The sequence below is a fragment of the Chaetodon trifascialis genome, chromosome 16, assembly GCF_039877785.1.
Source record: "Chaetodon trifascialis isolate fChaTrf1 chromosome 16, fChaTrf1.hap1, whole genome shotgun sequence".
NCBI lineage: Eukaryota > Metazoa > Chordata > Actinopteri > Chaetodontiformes > Chaetodontidae > Chaetodon > Chaetodon trifascialis.
In genome coordinates this window covers 16,912,834-16,936,734 of record NC_092071.1, presented here as the reverse complement: position 1 = coordinate 16,936,734, position 23,901 = coordinate 16,912,834, and the positions used below count along the sequence as shown (strand labels likewise).

At 41.7% G+C, this 23,901-nt stretch overlaps 1 protein-coding gene across 1 annotated transcript; it reads left to right on the top strand.

Moving 5' to 3' along the window:
• Positions 1–477: 477 nt before the first annotated feature.
• LOC139345132 (vascular endothelial zinc finger 1-like) lies at positions 478–14,834 on the top strand. Its single transcript, XM_070983628.1, has 5 exons — positions 478–548; positions 7,365–8,110; positions 11,847–11,916; positions 12,023–12,185; positions 12,329–14,834. The coding sequence occupies exons 1-5, from the start codon at positions 516–518 to the stop codon at positions 12,688–12,690; spliced, it is 1,374 nt and encodes a 457-aa protein (XP_070839729.1). The 5' UTR covers positions 478–515; the 3' UTR covers positions 12,691–14,834.
• Positions 14,835–23,901: the final 9,067 nt, after the last annotated feature.

The following is a 23,901-nucleotide window of genomic DNA, read 5'->3' as shown; positions in this document are numbered from 1 at the left end:
TCTTGCTCCGTTTAAACTGAAATACCTCTCATTACGTGGAAGAACAAAGGCAAAATGTTTGTAATGTACAACAAACCGCTTTTCCAATTCCAATTTTATTATAAAAACTAATGGAGGGTTACAGAAATACAATCATATCCCAACCACATGCGACAGTAGTCGATTATAACAAATGCCCCTCGCAGAATCAGCGAAAAACCATTCAGAGGGGTGTTATAGAAATCCAATTTCATCTAGTTAGTTCTGTGATGGGAGAGAATCGACTCATATAATCTCTTGCAGGAGTGTTTTATAATACATTTCCAGTTAACAGTCTTTATTTATTTATCTATGTTTTACGAGCAACATAAACGATTACAATCATTAATTTTTTAACAAACTAAATTTAATACCCCCCTAAATAGTATGTGCAGTGGTTCAACCCTCGAGGTTACCGGAAGTTGTTTCAGCTGCCATGTTTGGTTGCTTTGTTGTAGGCTTCTACTTGGTTTCCTACAGAATTAGTAAGTGTGGAAATGGAGCCGAGCTGGAGTACGTTTCTTTTTCAAGTAAGTTGACTCTTAAGGAGGGAAACTGGGATAGCTCGGAAAACAACCGTAAAAATAGTAGGCACAGGATATTTTATTAGTAAAAACAGTTTTTAAACGACTAATGCCAGGATCAAGTAACCAAGCAAAACAATGGTATATGAATCCAGGCTTCCAGCTGTGAGGCTTGGGAATGACGCTAGAACAAAAAATCATTTCTCCCCCGCGAGTGTTTGAAAAATATGCCTTGTTTTTCTATTATATGACTACTTAGATCATGGATGTTGAATAACTCGACAGCATTTTTCGTTTGAATTTTCTGGAAGTTTGTTTGCCAAGTCGAAGCTAGCAAAACATGCGGGATCATTTGAAGTAAGCCCCGAGACGCCACTGCACCGTTACAATCGAGACAGACCTGTTTTTTTTCTCTTCCCCTGTGATTGAGGGCTTTGATCGGACGCCGTACGATAATGAGCTGTAACGCCGGCCAAGATTTTCATTGTAACACGGATAATACCAGTAATAAATTGGATGTTGAGTATTTAATGTTAGTACGGTCGGATAAGAGTATACTTTGGTTATCAGCTGCTGAGATTTACTAACGGCGGATTCTTAAGTCCGCGGTGAACTTTCCGCTTGCCTCAGCCGGTTCGGCAGTAACTAGCCAAGTTAGCTAACGATGTTTAAGCTGCCTTTATCAAACTCGCTGGCTAATTTAGCTTCATTTTGGGCGAGGCTGCCGTAATGAGCTTGCAAAACTAACGTTACATGACTCGATAGCCATGGCTGTACGGCTCCCTGTTTATTAACTAGCTATTTATTCTGGGGGGACCGCGGCGGAAAGGAATTCAAACTATGCACACAACATCAGCTAACACTAGCCACGACGAGGCACATATGAAATTAGAAACGACATTACGCAATTTATAAAAATCCATTTGCAGCCGGAAAGTGAGTGCCGCCGTTGAGTGATATCTGCCACGGTGTAGTGGTTTTCACCGTGTGCTAAGATGGAAGTCCATTGTTCAGTGAAATGAATGAAATGTTTTATTCCCATGGCCTTACTTAGCCCTCGAAGATCTGAGCCTGGTGTGAACATGGAAAAATGTAAGACCCCCGAGTTTTTACGTGGAGGGTAGAACTCAGAAGATTAAATGTTTTCCCGCGGTTTCGCTTGTCGTTTTGTACGGTTTTTGAACAGCGTATGAGCCCTCTTCCAAGTATGTCACCGGTGTATTTACAGGTCTTTAGACGGATTTTTCTGTGAAGTTTTATGATTTAGTGGGGGGTGACAAACTTTTCGTGGGAGGAACTTCCTCAGTGAACTCTGCAGCAGTTCAGTCTCATTCACAAAAATACTTTGATCGTCTTAAAATCAAATCTTACACCCCCACTCACACGTTCACCACACAGTTGCTGGATGCTAACTTGCAGCCTTATATGAGTGGCTGTGTGTAACAGAGCAGGGTCAGCTAGGACTTTGAGTCCCTTGCCACTGGCAGGCCAGCCAATGGTGTTTATTTGATACTCTGACAAACATGTATGATCTTCAGGGAAACCTGTTTACTTTGTACCACTTTCAGTCTTCTGTACTCATAAATTAATTAAGTAATTAGGTTAATAGAAATGTGTCAGACTGCTGCTGATAGAATAGAGGACGTGTAGATGAAAGCCATGTAAGTTGTGTGCCATCATAACCAGGCTGCTGCAGTCATAATCATGGAGGAGGCTGAATTTGCACAGGGAAGCTTGAACCATAAGAAATATGTTTGAGAAACAGAGATTTTCTCCGTGGATAAAGGTCTTGCGAAGCCAAAATTAACATTTCTTTTCCAGCGTTAACACTACCCCCACCTAGTTCAAGGCAAGCAAAGAGTTGGAGAGAGTATGAATAATGCACTCTGGGGTGCTTTTATCATATTTGTAACAAAGTTAAGTTGCACATGCACAGCTTTTGGGTTACGTCACTTATTTTATTTTATTTTTTTTTTTTGCAGTATGAGTAACCTTTTGCTCCGCTGTCAGGGCCTGATCACTTTCTTGCATCTCTGAGCACTAGTTGTTGGAGATGAAAAAGGCAGCTGGACAGTGTGGCCTGTTGTGGAGTATCTGGCATCTCGCCAGAAGCCCTGCATGTATTATGTACCTCGCACTGTTACTGTGTCAATCTCATGTAAATGTGTGTGCAGTTAGCATTCGGCTGCTTGATGTAAGGAGAGCAATATTTCAATCAGCTACCATCATGTTGTGCACCTTTTTTTTAGTTTTAAAGTACTCCACTTTTCCCTTTTTATAGAGAGGTGTTTTATTAGGGGTGTAGATTGAAAAAAAAATGAGTAGCCTATTCTTGATTAAATACTTTGTCAGGCCATATTGTCCATATTGTTGTGTAAATGAGCTTGAGTATTACCATAAGTTCAGCTCCCTAGTTTTGAAATGTATGCAATATATTAAAAATCCAGTATCCATCAGGCTACAGTTAAGACCCCCTGGTGAATCATGTTGTCTAAACCAGTTTGGCTCAGGATGTGCAGTGATACACCAGTAATTCTGCAGGGGAAAAACAAGACAAAACAGGAAAATGCTAAAGACCGACCCAAAGTGAGGAAGTCCCACTGCAATCCGTCTGTGCCTGAAACTTCGTTCTGGCTTCCTTTGAAGACTGCGATCGCTTCTCAAGAAAAACGCTATTAATTGTATTATGGTTACAGAAAAAAATATAAAAAGTGGTACTTATCTGTTGATTCTAGAGGCTTTTGGCTGATTTGAAAGTTCTGCTTGATGTGGCTTGAACAGATGGACACACGACACTGAACATTTCAGTTGTTTGAAAGATAGACACATCTTAAGCTAATAATAGTATAAATATAGTTTAAAGAAGGCTGATTGGTGGCACTTTGCATTTGGAGGCCATTTTGTTGATTTGTTGGTGTACAATGGATCCATCTCTTAATACAGAAAACAGCTGGCTAAATTCTGTTTTAGATATATATTCAGTGATCCATCCAAATTTGATGTCAGAGAAGTTTTCCCAACTACATACAAAATTGCATTAATTGTTTATGCCGTTGGGCAGAAAGACAAGTCAAGCTGACATATAGCTAAACACCAAGTAATTGCTAACTTGGTAGCAAAGACTTGGCTACTCGCACATCCAGCAGGCATGGAGCAACATTTTCATTTGTGGTCATCGCTGTGGCCACCTGACTATGTCCAATATGGTTTGATCTCCACTAATCCCTGAAATGTCTGGGTCTTCAGTTGCTCGATGTTGACCAACTAGTCACTGTTTCTGGCTGCGTTAAGCAGGTATCTTCTCATGGGTTTTTATTAGCACCTGTTTTGCATGAAACAGGCCCATCATGACAAACAACTGCTTTTTGAAAGTAATTTGATTCACTGTTAATCTAAATTATAATAATGAATGGAACTGGAACATTAGTCAGAAACTTTCGGTTTAAGTCCATCCCACATGTTGTAGACTTAATGACATGAGAATATATGAAAAAAAATGGCAATCTTTGTGAAACTAAGCCTTAAGAGATGCAGCGACTAATATTTCATCAGTTTCATATAATGTATTGCTTAGTAATGTTCTCATAGATCTTTTTCAAAGTAGACATTGTGATTTGTCTTAGCAAGTTAACCCCAAGTGAAACAAATTTCATTAACAATGGCTCAGAAAAGTGTCCCAGTGAGCGAGCATGCACACTCCCAGGGTCCTGGGACTAGCTCACCTAAATGGAATGCAGTCGTTTTTAATGTTACCAATTACACCTGTGCTTTTCCTGTTATGACAAGCCAAAATGTCTGTTGTGAAAAAGGTATATTATCTTACAGAATTGTGGTAATAATGCCCGATGGCAATGGAATGGTATTAAGTACTACTTGGTAGCACAGATTCAAATTATAGATGGCGTTAGACATACAGTTAACATCACTGTTAAATAGATCACTCACCAGGTGTTCTTGTTGCTGGCAAAGGGTGAACTTTTTAGCTAACTGTTAGTGCTTCTATAGCTTTCTGTTTGAAGTGTGATTTCATGTTTGGGTGTCCAGCTTTGACACTGAGTTTTTGGTTTAAACCCCCAAAGCATACAAGTACAGCAGACAGGTGTCATTCGTCACTGCTGTTTTGTATTAAATCAGTCTTTCTAGTTCAGGGAGTCCTTCAGGATGAGAAATTTCATCATAGCTGTGGCGCCCACAAAACTAACTGATGATGTATGCTGCATGAGAGATGTACTGTACTGTATATCAGCTAGTGGGTCACTATTTTTAATGTTGGTTCATTCCTCATCAGTTACCTTCCATCAGAGTGTTTTTTTTTGATACAGTACCTCCTTGTAAAGTCCCAGTTTTGGCCGCATTTAAGAAATTTTTTTGAATCAAGACAGCTCTGTGTGCTCCCAGGTATTACGTGTTTCATCGATTTTAAGCTGTGTTACATCTTGCAGCTGTTTTGTATCTACTCCTCCTCGACAGGCCTGTTTGCTATGAGATCTTGTTTTAAATGCCACCACTTTTATAGGGTTTTGCTCATGGATTTCAATGTTTTGGGGAGAATGATAATGTGGTCAGTTGGTTGGAAATGGCTTGTACCATAGTATTACATGATGCAGTCCAACGCATCAGAACTTCCACTGAAACATTTTGCTCACTGCTAGCACAACTGACAAACCTATACTTGAATGTATAGCATCAACAAGCAAAGATAAAGACTTTCAGGCTATGAAAAAAAAGTCCACAAGCATTACAAACATTTCTAAAGTAAGGTTCTTTTGTAAGAACTCACGTCAGTTCAGCAAAGGCCCTGAGAAGCAATCCAAGATTTCAAAACTTAAGAACAACTGAACTCATAAACTAGGGGAAAAGAGGACTTAACATGTACCAGAAAAAATTCTGTATTTCTATTTACATTATATACATTTTCTGCTGCATTGTCCTTCCATTTTTGTGTTATCACTTACAGTTTTTGTTAAGTTTTGTTCAAAGAAAGAGGGGATTTCGGCAAGCAGCTGTAGAGTGTGACACAAAAGATTTCAGAAAGACAAAGTGCATAATCTGACTCAGACCATGAGCTCAGTTCAAGTCTACAGTGGCCCATGGAGCCATCAGGACACTCCCTCCATTTTGATGTTATTTATGAGGGAGCAGCCCCAGTTGTCAGAGCACATTTGTGTCAAAATGGTCAGAGCTGCATGAAGGCACAGCAGCTTACAGGCCCTGCACCTCTGTGTAGAGGCAGGCTGTCTGCAGTGGCTGTGTCTGCTGTTCACAAGCTTCACAAAGAGGCTTCCCGGCTGGTAACCCCCTCTTCCCTCCCAACCCTGGTGTGCCAGTGGACTGGCATGATGATGACTAATCCTGGAAGGTGGCAAGTGTGAGCAGGTGCTTAGACAAATGGATGGTGGGCTTTGGTGGCATTCTCCACAAGTTCCCAGGTCCCATTGCGTATGAGGGAATGACGGCTAGTTTAGTTGAGTAGTGTGTGGATAAACAATGTCCCTGTCTCATGAATAGATGAGCCAAATCAATGAAGATGAGCATACAAAGATCCCCTGCTGAGGCATCACTGCTCAGATTTGTGTCTCTCACAATAGGCTAGATGACATAAGGAGGACATTGTGTGGTTCATTTTTCTTTTCTCTCCACTGCCTCCTCTTTTGCAACTCCTTTCTTGGCTGGCCTTCTTCGATGGATGATTGAACCTCAAAGGGAAAGGTCAAGCATTTCACCTTGCCCTTTCTTGCTGGTGGTTGACAACATAGTTGTCTTGACTGTGTCCGTTTATCGAAACAACGGTGTTCACTGTGATGCAATTTTTGTCTGAAAATGCTCTGGTAGTAAAAGAGATGACCGTAGAATAACCCAGAGAAACTTTAATGGAAGTAGTAAATTAAAGTAGTTTTCTTAATACAAGCTTAGCTAGAACTGTACAGGATCCGAATTAATAGAAATTAGTAAATAACCATTAAAACCTGTCCCTGCTAATAGTGTGTGCCCAGCTCTGTGATAGCTTCTCTGTTAATTTGGCTGGCGGAAGAGAGGGTAGGCCTGAGGTAAACAGCAATCTAAGGTATTTCAGAAGCTAACTTCTTTTTGTCATTGTCAAAATGCAGATTTAGACAAATGTCTAACCTTGGTTACAACAAAGCTAACCCAAGCTGACAAACCCCAAGGATTATAAATAGCTTGCAGCTGCTTCACAATAAAAGCCCTAATTATTTTTTTGATGGTGGTGGGGGTGGTGGTGGGGGTACTTTGAGGGGACTATACTGAAGGAAGTGTTAAATTTGAAGACAGCTACTAGAACCATGTCTTCTAACTGAGCTCCATAGCTGAGCTAATGGCCTGCTCTCCAGTGCACTGGACTGTGCCGTGCCTCTGCTTTGGTATGCTTGCTTTGCAGTCACATGATGAATCAGCACTGTCATAATGGGATCATTTTTCATTCAGTACATTTGGATTCTTTTGCATTAGTGGCATGCTGTGTCAATTAATGACAGCTCCAGAGCCCATTTTGTATTCTGTCACATGTTACTGACCCTTGCTGTTTTCATGCACTTGTAATTCTTATACAGGCTTTGGGGAATAATAATACAGTGGGGAATTCATACTTTTATGAGACCACAATCCCCAATGTTGATGTGATTGAGTTTATACAGTAGATAATACACAGTGCTCACTTTTGTGTTAAAATTAATGTTGACCCTTCAGTATTAGCTGTTGCAGTGCCTTAAAGCATGTATTAGATTTTGCAAGCAAATGCATGGGTGTCATAGAGGCTCAACCTAATATTCATCTCTTCATTTGTTTGTTTGTTTGTTTTATCAGCAGGCCAATGAAGCCCTCCACCACCAGCACCAGGTGGCCCAGAACAGCCTTCTGCCACTTCTTAATGCAGGAGCTGAACAAGTTGACCAGAAGCCTGTCCTGCCCATCCAAATAGACCAGAAGCCCCCTTCCAGTGCTGTCGATCTCCTCAAAGACAATGTGGCCAGTGGAGGAGGCGGACGGCCACCAGTGCCTGTCATAAAGAAGGAACACAAAGGCAAAACACCTTTCGTCTGCGGCTATTGCAACAAGGCCTTCCGTGACAGCTACCACCTGCGACGCCATGAGTCCAGCCACACCGGTATCAAGATGGTGTCGCGGCCAAAGAAGACTGCGCAGACAGCCCCCACCATGGTACCCATGATCTCCACCATGCCACGAGAGAACAATGGCAACCCTTCCTACATCTCCACAGTAGCAGGCATCCTCTCCACAGCGACCACCTCTGTTTCCTCAAGTATTATGACATCATCTGCAATGGGCAATGTGCCGCAGCAAAACATCCCCAAGAAACCCGCCAAACCGGTCAAGAAGAACCACGGTTGTGAGATGTGTGGCAAAGCCTTTCGTGATGTCTACCATCTGAATCGCCACAAGCTGTCCCATTCAGATGAGAAGCCCTTTGAGTGTCCCATCTGCCAGCAACGCTTTAAAAGGAAGGACCGAATGACCTACCATGTTCGCTCTCATGACGGGGGAGTCCACAAGCCCTACGTGTGTTCTGTGTGTGGGAAAGGCTTTTCCAGGTAAGGATCACAGTTTGGGCCTTTTGAACGGCTGTTCATAATGTTTCCTTTTTGAGTTGCCCATTAATATTGTGAGTGACACTAAAGTGAAATGGGACTCCCAAAAACTGCCGTGCTTCACGTGGAGGCGGTGCGTACGTCCTGCACCACACAAAATGCTGTGTGCCAGACACTCATTCTCGTTGACCCATATCGGGTCATCTTCTCTATTTTTGGATGAGCTTGTAAAATTGTAACCTAAAAAGTTGTTTATTAACCTAATCTTTGTCTTAACCTCAATATTAAACCTACAGGAGACCTCACACCTAAACATACTATATGGACTATGTCCCATCACAAGACTATCTAAAGACATTTTGGCAGAAAGCCTTGAAGGCAAACTTCTCCCATAAACGGCCAAGGCTATCAAGTCTATCAGTTTGCATGCACACAGGCGTGAGATCAAATACACAAACTACAGGAAAATAACGTTCACTCATTTGTCATGGAGCTTGTGGAGGCGTTCACTGCTATGTCCTGCAAAACTGCCCATGAAGGTGGAATACCAAGTTTTTAGGGAGTCCCCCAGTGAAATGGGTATTGTTTCTTAATGGACACTTGCAGTGTTTCTTTTACAAACTAATTTTTTTCCTCCACATTGTGAAGTGTTTTATGATAATGGTAGAACAATAATTTTCCACCGTAATATATATTTAATTTTTTTTCCACAATTTAGTTATTAAATACCTCTCTAATGCTCCTCCTTCCAAAAAAAATGTTGACAATATTTGATGAGTAAAAATGTGGAGAAAAAGGTTCAATGAATTTTCAAGTCTTAGTATTTCAAATGTGAGGACATATTTTCTCCATGCTGCCAGACAGACCTGTCACAATCAGTCAGACTGGCAAACCCTCAGCAATGGATGGCTGCTAAGTGCTAGCAACAGACTTCATGGGGAGATAATATTACCCGTTTCAAATGTCTTTGCACAGTCCTCATATAGCTCTTGAGGTGGTGGAATGAGTTGTTATGTTCCCTCCTAGACCAGCAGCATAATGGTGAAAAAAGCATGCCATACTCAGTCCATTAACAGGCACTTGAAGTGATCCACTATGTCAGTGAATAGCTTTGGAAATATTTTGTGTTTATTTGTTCCCAGGGCTTGTGTCACAAAGTAGGATTAGTCACCTAAAAGACAACTTTACTGAGTAAAACCCAGAGTCTCCCTTAAATCCCTCCATGTAGAGCACGTACTGAAGCATCTGTTTCAGGTATTATTCACTGCAACTAATTGAGTAAACCTATTTCTTGAGACAGCCGGTGCAGCCTTGGGACTCCCACGAACAAAACGAAGCCACAAAGGGAGGGGCCAGCTGGGTATATCGCCCCCATTGCTGTGCTAGCTACTGTTTCGTTCGGGATGTGTGTTAAGTGCGAGCGTCTTGACCTGTGACTCTCTGCGTGCTGTACTATAGCAAAAGGAAAAGGCTTGCGACTCTTTTGTATGTGTATCCGAGGTGTTTGGTAGGTAATGGGATCAGCAGCAACAAGGACAATGCGCAGTGACAACAGCAAATAGTAAAGCGATGAGAAAATGGGGCAAATGCAAAAAAGGTTGTTTGTACAACTGCTCTAGATTATTCATAGGCTGCCAATCAACAAGTAACAACAAGTAACAGGGCTATTATAAACAGGAAGCATGCTTCTGAGATCTCATTTATTCTTATGGTAGTGTAGACAGAAAGTAATTTCACCCTCTGATGGTTGCATTCCAGGGTCAAAGAGAAGAGTCTTGACTTGTCTGCATGGAATTTAAAAATAACATAATGATAAACAATTTCTAACAAACATGCCTTTTTTTGACTATGTACTGTGCAGTCCCAGAGTTAGCTTCCGATGGGTTTCAACTAAGAAAAACATGCTCACGTGTTACTCAAGTGGAACTTTGTTTGCTAAAATTACCGCCTGTTATATGATGATGTTTACAGCTGTTAATAAAAGAGAGGATTTATTTTAACAAAGAATGCAGTCATCAGATGCTGCATGTTTTTTTTCCTGCTTTACCAGACGTTCACTGAACAGCAACCCCAACAGCCTGCAGTGATTTCATTTAGAGGGGTGATTTCATGACCGTGTCCTATCCGTCTAGCTTCCTAGTGGCTGTGTTTCCACACTTCTAGTTGTGAAGCAGTTTAGATTCATACTTGTATTGACCCCCCACGCCATTTCAACCACATGTTTAAACAGTCACACATGGGAGAGCACCAGTGGTAGAGTATCAAGGGAGGGGGAGGCGTCACTTGTCACTTTGCGGTTCCCGCCAGCATGTCACAGACTCTCTTTCCCCTGGGAATTCAGTGAACCATGCGGTAATGTTCAGGTCAACACATTTGCTATGTAGGGAATAAACATTTCGCTTAAGAAGGTCTCACGGTGGGTTCATTTTTAGGTTCAGAAACACAAAATACACTGGATGTACTTTTAAGAGACTAAGTACTTGCTGTATGTAAATCGGCATTGAGTGAGCAGAGGCTATTGATGACAGCACAAGAGTTCAGCGCTGCAACGCAACTTCAACAAAAACATCAGCGGTGCACCCAAGCCAAGCTGTAACATTAGGACTGTGCTGTGTAGGGCAGTTTCAGGCATGCCTCCAACACAGTGACGTCGACTAGGGACTCATCAGCATACTGGAAAGTGAGAATGGGGACTGAATAACAGGGCACTGAGTCACTGCCACTCAGCCAGATATGTAGGCAGGCACTGTCTGGAGTCTGCTCTCCTTGTCAGTGGGATTAAAAACAAAAAAAAAAGATTATAGATCAGGACACCACAGACTGCTCTTGACTCCCCTTGTTTGTTTGTTTTTAATATTTGTTTTCATTTTGTTTGTTTTTTTCAAATCTAACTGCATGAAACATTCCGGTTTGGGAGCAGCTGCCAGTGCTGTAGCTGCCCTTACTCACTCCATTATGGCACTTCTAACATGATTCAGCTCCCAGCTTCTCTAGAACTAACAAGCTGACAGAGGAGGATCAGTGCCAAGAAGAATTTGTGAATGCTGGAGTTTCAGTGTAAAGGTCAAGAGGCAAAGAACTGTTTTCTTGCAACTGCTGATATGCAGTGAACAGTGAATTATACAGTAGAACACAGGAATGTGTGAATCAATGTTTTATTTTAACCTTCAATTTCACAAGCACTTATTTCAGAGTGGCAGAAGTATTTGGACTGTAAAAGATATACGGATAAAAATGTATTTATCGTTTCATAACTATAAACATGCATTTAATTCTTTCTCACAGTTGTTGGCGGTTGTCAGGAATCTAACAATTTGATCCTCAGAGAGCATATTCAGCCCAGGATTTTAGGAAAGTACCAACAAAATTCCTGGAAATTTCTCAATAACATTCTCTTTATATTTCTGTAAGAAAAGCCAAGGCTGCAGGAAAATGAACGGAAGGAGTGCGGTGTGCTGCTTAACTGTCGATTTACACCGAAAACGAGTGGAAAATGCACAAATTTACCGTCTCACTGTGGTGCGTTTTTTGAAACTAGGTCAAACTAATTCATGCACGATTGATCATGGAGAATTAACTACCACTGACTAAAATTTTTGGCTGCTTTTCTTTCCCCCCTCATTATCAAAGCAACCGGCACATCCACGTGCTTCCACAATTCCGTGCAGAAAGGTTATCCGTTTGTCTTGTCACTTAGCCGAAAGATTAAATGTCTATTTTCTTTTTTATTGAAATCTAGGCCAGACCACTTGAGCTGCCATGTGAAGCATGTGCATTCCTCAGAAAGACCGTTTAAATGTCAAGTAACGGTAAGTCATCTCTGCCAGCTTCCATATTATTACTGTTATTATTCCTATTAGTTATATTGTTGTTGTACACCGCTGACCTTTGACCCTGTCTGCCGTGCGGCTGCAGGCCTGTACCTCTGCGTTCGCCACCAAAGACAGACTCCGTTCCCACATGATCAGGCATGAGGGCAAGGTCACCTGTAGCATCTGTGGGAAGATGCTCAGTGCAGCCTACATCACCAGCCATTTGAAGACTCATGGACAGACCAACTTTAACTCCTGTAACAAAGGTATGTCTCACCCCAAACATGACACCATTGATGATGCATCCTGATGTTTTGATACCATTAAAATCTGGGTTCTGCTATCCTTTTATCTCCTACCAATGAAAAGCTATTTTGACAATTAAACACTCTTTCTTGTCTTTTTCCAGAGGGTAATGAAGTCTGCAACTCTGCCTCAGCTACACCTGTGACCGTTTCTGCCCCCATCACCACGACAATGAACCGGGGCAACAACAACAACCCCGTCACCATCGCCGCGCAAATGAACATTAGCACCAACACCGTCAACATCACATCTCCAGTCAGCCTCCAGCACCCAGTCACCATCACCGGGCCTGTCAACATTGCCTCTGTCAACATCCCTGCCTCGGCACCCATGAATATCGCCCACCCAGTCGCAATAACGACCCCCATGCCAATGAATATGGCCGGCCCGCTCAACATCGCCATGAGGCCTGTGGATAGCATGTCTTTTCTGTCCCAAGTCTTGCCTTCCTCCCCACCGTGGTAAAAAGGAGAGAGAGCACTGAACTGGCCAGAAAGAAAGGGAAAATGAAGTAAACCAAGAGACTCCTGTCCTCATCATTTGCACCTCAAGCCCAGCTCTTTCTCCTCCTGTACCATGTTTACTTCATCAACCCCCCCCCACCCCCACCCCCACCCCCGAAGTGAATATTTACATGAGCTGTGCGGCCGGCAGGGGCTCCCCCAAGTCACAGCAGCGTCCCAACTGATGTTAAGTGACTGACCTGAGATGCAGGACACTTGATTAGAAATTGAGTAGGATTTACCTTGAAATCAGGACAAGCATAAGACTTAGTGTAGTCAGTTAGAGTGATGAAACTGTGATTTGTATCCTGACACATGAGAGGAGAGGATTCGTCGAGCGCCCTGTAGGAAAACACACCTGTGCTTTTTGTAAAAGGGAGATGAGGAATGGACTGAAGCAATAACTATAAATTGCTGTTTTTGACGTTTTACAGGTTCTCTCCCAAAGCCTCTGGGTGTTATTTTGTATGTTGTTTTTTAACTATAGCCTGCTAATCACTATCTATTTAATGTTATAGGAAATGAGTCTAGTAAAAGGGACAGCAGCTTCCACTTGCATGGAAGAATATTTTTTCACAGTGCTATAGCTTTTGTTTCTTCTTCTCAGATAGTAGGTATGCTCTTGAGGTACAGTGACTAACTTGTACAGTTGACATAGTAATGTATTTTCAGCATTTCAGCATTTTCTTTTTTTTTTTTTTGCTTTCGTGATTCAAGTGGATATCTCGACACTGTCCTCTTGACAATGAACATATTTGTACTTTGTTTTCTATTTGTATGGAAACGCGGCGGTTTGTTTTTCTTTGCCTATTTGTAGTGTTCATTTTTCCATGAAGTCCGAATGGAACGAGTCTTGCACTGAAAGCATATCCTACATACAGGTGAACAGCAGTATTATCAAAGATCAAATTGGAGTCTTAAGTGTTTTGGTGAGCTAGCCTGCACTTGAGGGCCATCTAGTGGCTGACCGTGGAAAGGCCTGGTCTTGTAGTGAAGCTTTTTCAGGCTGTTACTGTCATCATAATGGTGACTAATTAGTTTTTTTTTTTGTTGTTTGTTTGTTTATTTTTTGTACCATCTATCTGTCATAGCCCCAAGATGATACTAAGGACCCCTCACTCAGGAAACACACATAAAAGCCCATTACTCATGAACTTGGTTCCTTTTTAAATTGAGTACAGTATATCGACCATGTATCTTGATTCTGGACTCCTCTGTGTTCTTTCTTAGATTTCCGAAATCATTTGGCATTGAGGTGTTAAAATACCAGACACGTGCTGAAATCAGGGACAAGAAGTCCAACCGTTATTGATTTTAAACATAGCCGTCCATTTGAATAATCATTTACTGTGCAATGGCATACACGCTGTACCTTTTTCACATTTCCTTTGAGGTCAAGTTCAGCTCAGGCCGCAGTTCTGTGGCCAAGATCTGGACAAGTTTGATAAAATGCAAGTTTGTGTCCATTAAAATGGGACAAGATTGATGTTGCATGACCCCAACACTGTAGCTATTGAACATTAACTATTTTTTAATGAATGCCATGTGATCTCAACAGTGTTGCAGCTCTTTGAGTTGATTCAGTTTATACTGAAAAATGCAATATGCATGTTTGTCATTTTTCCCAAGTTTTGTTTAAAAAAAAAAATTAGTGTCGCTTATGTTTTGTTTTGTTGTTATGCATTTACATAAATACACTATAATAGCCTGTTTGCCAAATTTGATACAATAATAATATGTTAAACTGAACATTTCTTGTGGAATTGAACATCTCTTTATTTTTAAGGAAAACAAATAATTGGAAATTCCAGGACCCTTGTGAAAGCAGTTGAATGTATATCTTTGTACAAAACTATTTTAGTTCCAAGGATATGGTAGTTACAATAGATGTGAAAGATAAGATAACCTTTTTTATAAATCTTTTGTATTAGAACATTAACAATGGTAATTTTGTATATATGAGAGGCTAGGCTTTCTGATTAGCAGAAAGGTCAAACATTCCTACATTTTTTTTAAATGTATGTTTGTCAAATTATTACATAAACATGCGCAATGTTATGTGCCTTTTATTTGGGTTGTCTAAATAAAAGAAAACTATCAAATGTGTTCATATGTATTAAGTAATGTGTAGTAGTAAGAAAGCGCAGTTTCAAATTCATGAGTTTCTTACTATTTATCTCTTTGGTAGAGAGTTTCAAGCATTTTAACTAGAAAACAGTTTTGCCTGTTATTTGCACATTGTGGGCTGCACGGTGGCGCAGCAGGTAGTGCGCGTGCCTCACAGCAAGAAGGTTGCCGGTTCGATCCCCGGGTCAGACGGGGCCTTTCTGTGTTAAGTTTGCATGTTCTTCCTGTGCATGCGTGGGTTCTCTCCGGGTGCTCCGGCTTCCTCCCACAGACCAAAAACATGCTCATTAGGTTGATTGATGACTCTAAATTGTCCGTAGGTGTGAGTGTGAGTGTGAATGGTTGTTTGTCCTTGCATGTGGCGCCAGTCGCCAGCCGATTGCAGGGTCCTTGCATGTGGCCCTGCAATCGGCTGGCGACCGGTTCAGGGTGTACCCCGCCTCTCGCCCACTGTAGCTGGGATAGGTTCCAGCCCCCCCCAACCCCGAAAGGGATAGGCGGTATAGATAATGGATGGATGGATTTGCACATTGTGCTTAACATATTGTCAGCCCTTTTCCAAACCCCATTGCTAGTTTTTGATTGGACTGCAGCAAAGCTGGCCTTACTTGCTTGAGTGCTGGCATTTCCCCATTGACCATTGTATGTCTGAACTTACTTAGGGATATATGGCACCTCAAGAGGGTAAGCAACAGCGAAGCACTTATGAAATGGAACTTGTCTACATCTAGCAGTGATAGACAAAGTTGGCAACTCAAGCTAGCTAGCTGGTTAAGAAAGACAAACTTCTAAGTTAAACTAAAGGTCCAGATACTGTTGGTAGAGACCTAAACGGAGCAAAAAGTTGTGTAAATATTTGATATACATTCACCAGTTTAGAAACAGTGGGGATAAAGTAAGAGTTAAATGCAGGGAGTGTGAGCAAATCACCTGCCAAAAGGTTAGCAAAGAACCAGGGCCTGTATTCACAAAGTTTCTAAGAGAGCTCCTAACTTAGCCTTAAAATTCCTAGCAAGGAATCTTAGCTTAAGAGTGATTCAGGAAGTGTCTGAGAGCAACTCTGAACAAGGAGGGTACAGAAACTTTTACCTTAGTGAGGACGTGTGGTTGACGCAGTCTTCTAAAAGCTGTGATTGGTTGTTATCACTTGGACTGTATTAAGAAATGCGTAATCGTGACATTAATTTTATGTCATGATGATGAAACTCAGAAATGAAATTAATTGTGACACAGCTTCATAATGTTTGAACGTACCTCATTCACATGCTGATTGCTTATTGTTATGTTTGCTGTCCATGCTGGTAATTTTACTACTTAATGTATTTGATATTAATGTTGGACGCAGACTCAGCTGTCAGCAATTCCTGTGATTGCTGGCGTCCTTACAAAAAGCGGTTTGATTTGGCAGAATGACCAAAACAACGAACGAAATGGATAAAAAGAGAACAAGAAGGCCAAACTGGACAAAAGAGCAGTGCCTGCTGTTGGCACAGCTCGTGGATGAAAATAAAACAGTATTAAGAGGGAAATTGGGTCCCGGGACCACAGCCCAAGGGAAGAGGCAGACTTGGGAGCGCATTGCCCAGCAGATCAATGCGTCGCTCCCTCTCCTTTTACGCATAAGTGACAAGTGTGGGAAGCGCTGGTACGTGCTGCAATCCCTGTCTGTTTAAGACACTCTTAGACTTCTTAAAAGTCCTCCTCCCTCCTCCTAACAGTTTTTCACCTTAGGAGCTCTCTTAAGGCCTAAGATGCTTTGTGAATAGCTTTTATCTTACCAAGGGAAAATTCTAAGAAAAATCTTAGAATTCGAGGAATTCTAAGATTCTTCCAAGAATGACGTCACTAAGAGCTACTTTTAGCCTTAGGATGCTTTGTGAATACGGGCCCAGGCCTGCATTCAAGAGGGACGTGTACATTTTACTCCACTACTGCACCATTAACAAAGAGCTGCCTGATTCTAACGAAAGAAAGCATACGCTGTTAAAAATTAAACACGCAGTTTCCACCTTTTTTAGAAAAAAAGGCAAAAAAATTAAAAATTATAAGGGATCAACTCAAACTCAAAAGTTTGTCACTTTCCCAGCATTGAAACCATGTAAAAGGTTACCTGAAAACTGGTGTGCATGCGCACATATGTTTAGGGGGGGAAGGGTCTGAAACACTGAAACTTACAAGCTTACACTTCAGATCTCGCAAGAGTGAGTTGCTGAGTCAGATCTCAAACAAACTTGATTTTTTTCCCAACTAGTGTATCTGAAAACTGGTATCTTAGGGTTAGAATGCTGGAAAGATGTAAACCTTGTGGAAAATGGAACCAGCATTTACTTTGGTGACTATTGGGCGAAAGAATCGGTCATAATGGCTGCTTTAGCACAGCTGGAGGATTTTGCCGATGGCTCTTTGGGTGGAGAGGGTGTTCATGGACCACAAGGATTTTTTGGCCCATGATAACAACTGACTTATGAGCCTATTTTGATTCCTAAGAGCAATTCTCTTGGAATTGTGTGCTGCATTGGACCCAACTTTAGAGCGACCAACCTCTAGAAACCGGCCAATACCAGTCCCTTTACAAGTTCTGACCACTCAGGGGTTCTGGCAACCAGCACATTCCAGAGGGAATTGGCAGACAGGTCGAGGATTTCACTTCCCTAATTGAGTCTTGTGATGCCACCCATGTGGGATGGCATGTTTGGAATAGCCCAGCAATACATATGGTTTCCCTAGACAACGTCAAAGCGCTATTTGCAGCAACATCTGCTTTCCAGTATAATTGGTGCCATCGACGGCACTTACATTGCAATAAGAGCACCACACAAGGAAGGATGCACATCAGCGTTAGTTCAGGGTGTTTCTTTTGCTGTTTATGGGTAATTACGGGAGTGAACTAAGAAGAAGAAGAAGACATACTTTTAACAACACACACATGCTACAGGGGGAGACTGCACAAACGACATGCTTAGTGAAATTATTTTCTCCGCATTTGACCCATCCTGGTAAGTCCTTCCTCCACGGCATAACAGGAGCGGTGGGCTGCCAGCCGACAGCGGTGCCCGGGGAACCCAGTTCCTTTTTGTCACCATTGGTCAGGTGGTGGGCTGCACGGTGGCGCAGCAGGTAGTGCGCGTGCCTCACAGCAAGAAGGTTGCCGGTTCGATCCCCGGGTCAGGCGGGGCCTTTCCGTGTGAAGTTTGCATGTTCTTCCCGTGCATGCGTGGGTTCTCTCCGGGTACTCCGGCTTCCTCCCACAGACCAAAAACATGCTCATTAGGTTAATTGATGACTCTAAAAAATTGTCCGTAGGTGTGAGTGTGAATGTTTGTCTGTCTTTGCATGTGGCCCTGCAATCGGCTGGCGACCGGTTCAGGGTGTACCCCGCCTCTCGCCCATTGTAGCTGGGATAGGCTCCAGCCCCCCGCAACCCCGAAAGGGATAGGCGGTATAGATAATGGATGGATGGATGGATGGTCAGGTGGTGATCTGCTTGCATGTTTTTAGTGGGTTTTTTTTATGGAGGATACCCCAAGTGAACACAGGGAAAACATGCAAACTCCACACAGAAAGGCCCCCCTTAAAGGGCAGCAGGCACAGAAGGCATGGTGGAAGACACGCCCTTAGGTGGGAATCGAACCCAGGACCCTCTAGTTGTGAGGCACTGTTCCACCATGCCACCTAGCTAGATGATGTGTTGGGCTTGCGCACATGCAGACAATTCCAAGTTAATTTCTAGAATTCTATTTTTAAAAGGAAATTGTGCACTGTCAGGCGTGTGCAAGGTTTTATCAATCAGATTATTTTTGCCACATGTGCATTTTCTAATTTGGACATATGCAAATTTTTATTGTGGATTCTCCACAGAGTTTTATAAACAGGGCTCCTGCTCTGAACCTCTAGACCGCCAAAACAGATGTTCTGGGAAAAAAAAGAGCCTGGATCCTGGAGGCAGGGTCATTTGTTCTTAGCTTATTGTTTGCTGAAGTGTTGGCCAATCAGGTGTCACATTTACCAGGTTAGGTGGGATTGACAGACTGCTCTGCCAATGGCTGGCTTGGTAGTTGCAGTCTTATGAACCTATTTTATTAGTTTTCAAGTTTCAAACACTGAGCTTTTTACTCAGTTTTGTTGGGTGTTGCACCCAAGAGAGGGTGTTGGATGCCAGAGAATCTCAGTTTTAAATACATTTTTAAAGACATAAAGTTCAGTTAAAGCGACAGAGAGCCAGTGCCGTTAAGATCAAAGCATAATGTTAAAAATGTGCATACAATATAATGTTATATTGTCTGTGGGGCCAGACTGGAATGATAATTCCAGCAAAATCTAATTGCATCCAGGGCCACACATTTAATCCAGACCAAGTGTTGCGCTCATGCTTGCTGTTAGCTTGGATAAGTCTGGCCATTGGTCTCTGATCTTACTCATTGACAATTTGTTTTCACCTGCAGAACTGCCTCTGTCAGTTGTCAATTCTAAACACCCGAGTACATGAAAATCCCTCAAGGGCAGCTGTTTCTGAGATGGTGGGACTAGCACATCTGGCACAAGCAATCACACCACATTCAGAATCACTTAGATCATGCAGGCTGCCCGCTGCTTGGTCAAACCACCAAAGCTCTCTGCTGCCTGCGTGCTCACTGAGTTGCAACCAAATGGAGAAGCTGGTTGGAACAGGTGTTCCTGAAGGGGACGATTAGTGTAGGCAATGTGTAACCAGCCATAAAAGCCATCAGCCCGACACATGTTCTGCTGAAGAATTTAATGTCCGCTGGAGGTTAGTGTGATGCAAGATGTTCTGTTTTGTTGAATCTATTTTAATGTTTCCAATTTAGATCAAAAGCCATGAATGTCTATTTTATATTCTGCCGTAATGTCATAATAATTTCAAGGCATATCTGGAAAACACAAATAGAGACATGCCATCTTAGTAAGGAATGCCTTCAAAGCTGAATGAGACTTAATGATTTTGTAATACAGAGTTGTCCAGCAGATGGTGTTGTCTGTGCATAGTTCACATTTGAGTCCTCTCTAGTTTTAGCTAAACTGTGTTCTCCCTGTAAGGACTAACCAACTGGTCCCCAATGTGGACATATTGATTTACATTCTGCTGTATGACAGCAACCAGTTTACTCAATGGCATGCAAAGACACTCCAGAGAGAATTTGTATCAGTATCTGGTGGTGGACATTTTTTAACGTTGACCACCTATGTGTCAGCAGTGGAACAATTTAGTATAAAGTCAATCATGCAATGGCAATTGTTTCTCTTAGATTATAACACAATATGTTGCAATGTTACATCCTGCTTCATGTCATATCCCTCTGACGGTAGCGACATTTCCTAAAGTTCAGGAAGACCAGACGAGCCGGATGCAGATCTCCAGCAATGTCCTCATTTGTTTTTTGCTTTAAAATGTAGCGGAGTCAAAATGCCAAGGCTTCAGCACATGTCTCGTGCTGCTAAAGAACTGAAGCCCACCAGCGTTTCTCTTCTCTGCTCTCCTTCTGTGTTGCCTCCATTTCTGTTTTCCAGCTGTATGTATGCAGTAAAAACAGAAAAGGTTAGAAGACTGCTCTGTCCCATAAACGACAAAAAAATCACTGACTGGCTACTCTGCAGGGTGGAGAGTTCAACTGGAGTTCACAGGAGGCGAGCTCTGTCGTACTTCCTGTTTTCATATTAATGTAATAATATCAAATAGACAACGGACACAGTTTTATTCTACATTTTAAAAAGGGCTTAAAAATGCAGTAAAATAAAGACAGTTCAAAATGAGAGCTGTGGAGCTAATTAAGAGAGTCATATTGATCAAACGGACAAGGCTTTATGATTTGAGCTGTGCAGACACATAACAAAACAAACAAACAGTGATTATACTACATGATACCAATACACTGTGATACCAGTATGATGGTGCTCCCACACCAAAACACCAGGTGACATTTAAAGCGTAATTCAGCTTTATTCACTGCAGACAGATGAGGGTCTGGATGGTCAGACATGCATTGCAAAATTCCAGGAATATTTAAGGTGGAAGCTTCCGATAACAGAAAATATAGGGAATAAAATGGAAATTTAGGGGTTATGTGCTCAGACTGCATGAACCATATCATATGCAGATAGAAACAAACCTTTTATCATACCACAAGCAGACATATTTGAAGACCATTCTAACAGAAATGGAAAATTCAACAGTTTCATTGAGTTGAACTGAAATCCTCAATTAGCTTGCTCACTCAAGCTGCATCGCACATGGTAACAGCGCACTTGCAAAAACAAGCAGAAGGTGGCAACAAGTTGTAAACTGTGTACATTACTTAAGGCCTCTATGAGCTGAAATATCATTAAACATCTGAAGCACATTCACTCCAATTTAATCAAGCTTTCAGACTGTGCAGTGTTGTGGGCTGCACATGTGATGTGAGAAGGCACCGTGCAGGCAGGGGGCTGTGATTTTACTCGAATCCTATTTAATGGGATGCTGAGAAAATATCTGCACATGTGATGGAAGAGTGTGCTGCTGAATGCAGTGCATGGTTACAATTCATCTATATGGCCATAGTGTTTAGTAAAACATGCCATAAGACCTAGTATTGCTTTTTTATCTGTATTTCCCCACCAAGAAATTCATTATTAAAAGGTACAAATTTATATTGAAACTGCTCTAGATTCCCAAAAATTTTCTAGAAATTTAGAAACCGTTTGCAAACCCAGGTTGGAAACCTAAGTGGTATTATTTGACTGCAGTGACACATAAGCGTTGTAAAATAAGGACTACAATCATGTCTACCCAAGGTACCCTCCCTCAAACACTGGATCAGCCAATAGTGTTGCTGCGGGGTGATACATCCAGGCTTCGTGCAGACTTTGTTACATTGGGAAAAAAAGTAATTGACATGTTGAATCGTTCAAGAGGAAAGCTTATATAAGATAATTTCTTTAGGATTATGACAACAGTATCAATATACGCCATTAGGGACATTACCAATAAAATGCTGTGTGAGGTCCTGTAAAAATGTTTGTTTATAATTCAGATTCATTGTTTTGGTTTTTCCAAAAGAGTTTTGTTTGTCATTATCCTTCAAACTCGCCAGAATTCTTGTATTTCACAGCACAGCCAATATAAAACACATATGACATTTTATTCTTGATAAACCTGCTTAATATGAAGATTTGATTTTCTGCTGAATCCAGGAATACAAATTTGAGTTTTAGGACCGACAATGCATCTTCTTCTTTTTTTTTTTTTTTAGCAACTTTAAGTTGCTTAAAGCTTTAAGTTATTTAAAAAAGTTTAAATATGGAAATGTGTAGCTGCTGCCTTTGCTGGTTTTTCCTAACTGACTTTGGAGCATCTATGGACGGCACTATGTGTGAATTCTAGCAGACACATTTTTAGATGTTTGATTATTTTTGATTAATCGTTGGTGTTTCTTTGACTTATCGAATGACTAAACCTGCATCAAAATCATGTGTCAACTGTTTTTGCAGACTGTAGGACTGTGAGTCCTAACTGATCCTTTCGAGGCTCAGCGTTCCCAGACCTGGAGGGTTAGCTCCTGGAAATCCCAGCCAGCAAAGACGATGGAATCAGACTGTCCACAGTCTAATTTAATCTGAAGCCGTGAGCCCCGTGCTACATGTGGTGTCTTGGCTGTCCAATAGTACAACAGTTTAAACAGCTTAACAGACCGTCAGGCTGGGAAAGGATCATGCTCAGCTGAGTGAGTCGTGTCAGCAAGCTGTCAAGTGCCTATTAACGTTCCTCATGGTAATTTCTTTTTAATACTTTGCAGGTATTTTTTTTTTGGGATTGCCTGCATGATGAAAGGTCAGTAATCCTCAAGTATCCTTTAAGAGGAAAATGAACTCTTGGAAAGACCTGCAGCAAAAAGAGAGAGGAGAGGGGAGGAGAGAGAAACGGTGAGACGCTGAAATGTTTTCCAACAGAGATGCTGGAGGTCTTTCATGAAAGAAGATTTCATGAAGATTTGGGTTTTTATTCTCAGAAAAAACAAACAAACAAAAAAACAGCGGCTTCTGCTGTGCTCACATTTCACCATTTTGTGATAGTCACAACAATAATCACTTTCTCACTACCAGAGTCCTTATGGTGCAGTTATGCAATAGAGGGGAAAGCAGACCTGTGCTATGAAAGAGGTTTACATTATTATTTTCCTTAAAATGCAAGCTTTTCTTGTAAACAGACAGCTCTGTGACTGTAGGTAGCGTTTAGCAACAGTCTGTCTCTAACCATAGCTGCCATCATACTGATCAAAATGAAATAAGGCTGATCTGCCTCACCTTTTTAGTGTTTGTGCAAATGATACTGTACACGTTTGAAGTGTGATTTTAATGTGACTGGGCAGTTCCCTTCAGTGCCGCTTAGCAGTTTGAGTATTCTCTCTCAAAGGAGAACATATACAAGTAACATTAAATATCTCCTTTCAGTCTTCCTTTCGTCTGAACCCACTGTTGCCACTTAGTAACTTGAGTTTGACGGCTAAGAAGAGCTGAAATTGGCAGGGTGTTCTGCTGGCGTGTCACCATCAAATCTGTGCTGTTAATACAGCAGGGCTGAATTTTCAAAGTACTGGACCAACAGCAACAAATAGTTTACGATTGAAACCGTTCCAGTCTATTGTTGCAGCGGTGTTACATTGATTTACAGTTTCACGTTAAATCAATGTCGGAGTGCAGTGTCATTTCAGAGGAATTTATATTGCTAGTTTCAGATTTAGTTTCAGTTTTTAATTGGAGGTTAACTTAGTGGTACACCAAAACGCCCTGAATGAGGTTTCTAATTCCTTAATTTGGTGTTCCACTCTGATCCCTATATGTTACCATGCAAGCCTGCTATTTGGACTGGTGCATGTCTGGCCAGTGTAAGATACAGTACAATTTCCCCAGCGATCAGACTGTGAGCGGAGACAGATAGACAGATGGAGAGGAGGAACACAGGGCTCCATGAGAAGTGACTCACGTTCCATTGTATAATCAGGGTATATTAAAGGAAGGAACATCACACCCTCATTGCAGCAATGAGCCATGT

What these genes read in the sequence shown, in the direction of transcription:
- LOC139345132 (XM_070983628.1), top strand. Translation starts at nt 516, where the DNA reads ATGGAGCCGAGCTGGAGTACGTTTCTTTTTCAA. An exon ending in TGTGGGAAAGGCTTTTCCAG is followed by an intron (nt 8,111 to 11,846) that starts GTAAGGATCACA and finishes ATTGAAATCTAG; the next exon opens with GCCAGACCACTTGAGCTGCC. An exon ending in CGTTTAAATGTCAAGTAACG is followed by an intron (nt 11,917 to 12,022) that starts GTAAGTCATCTC and finishes GTGCGGCTGCAG; the next exon opens with GCCTGTACCTCTGCGTTCGC.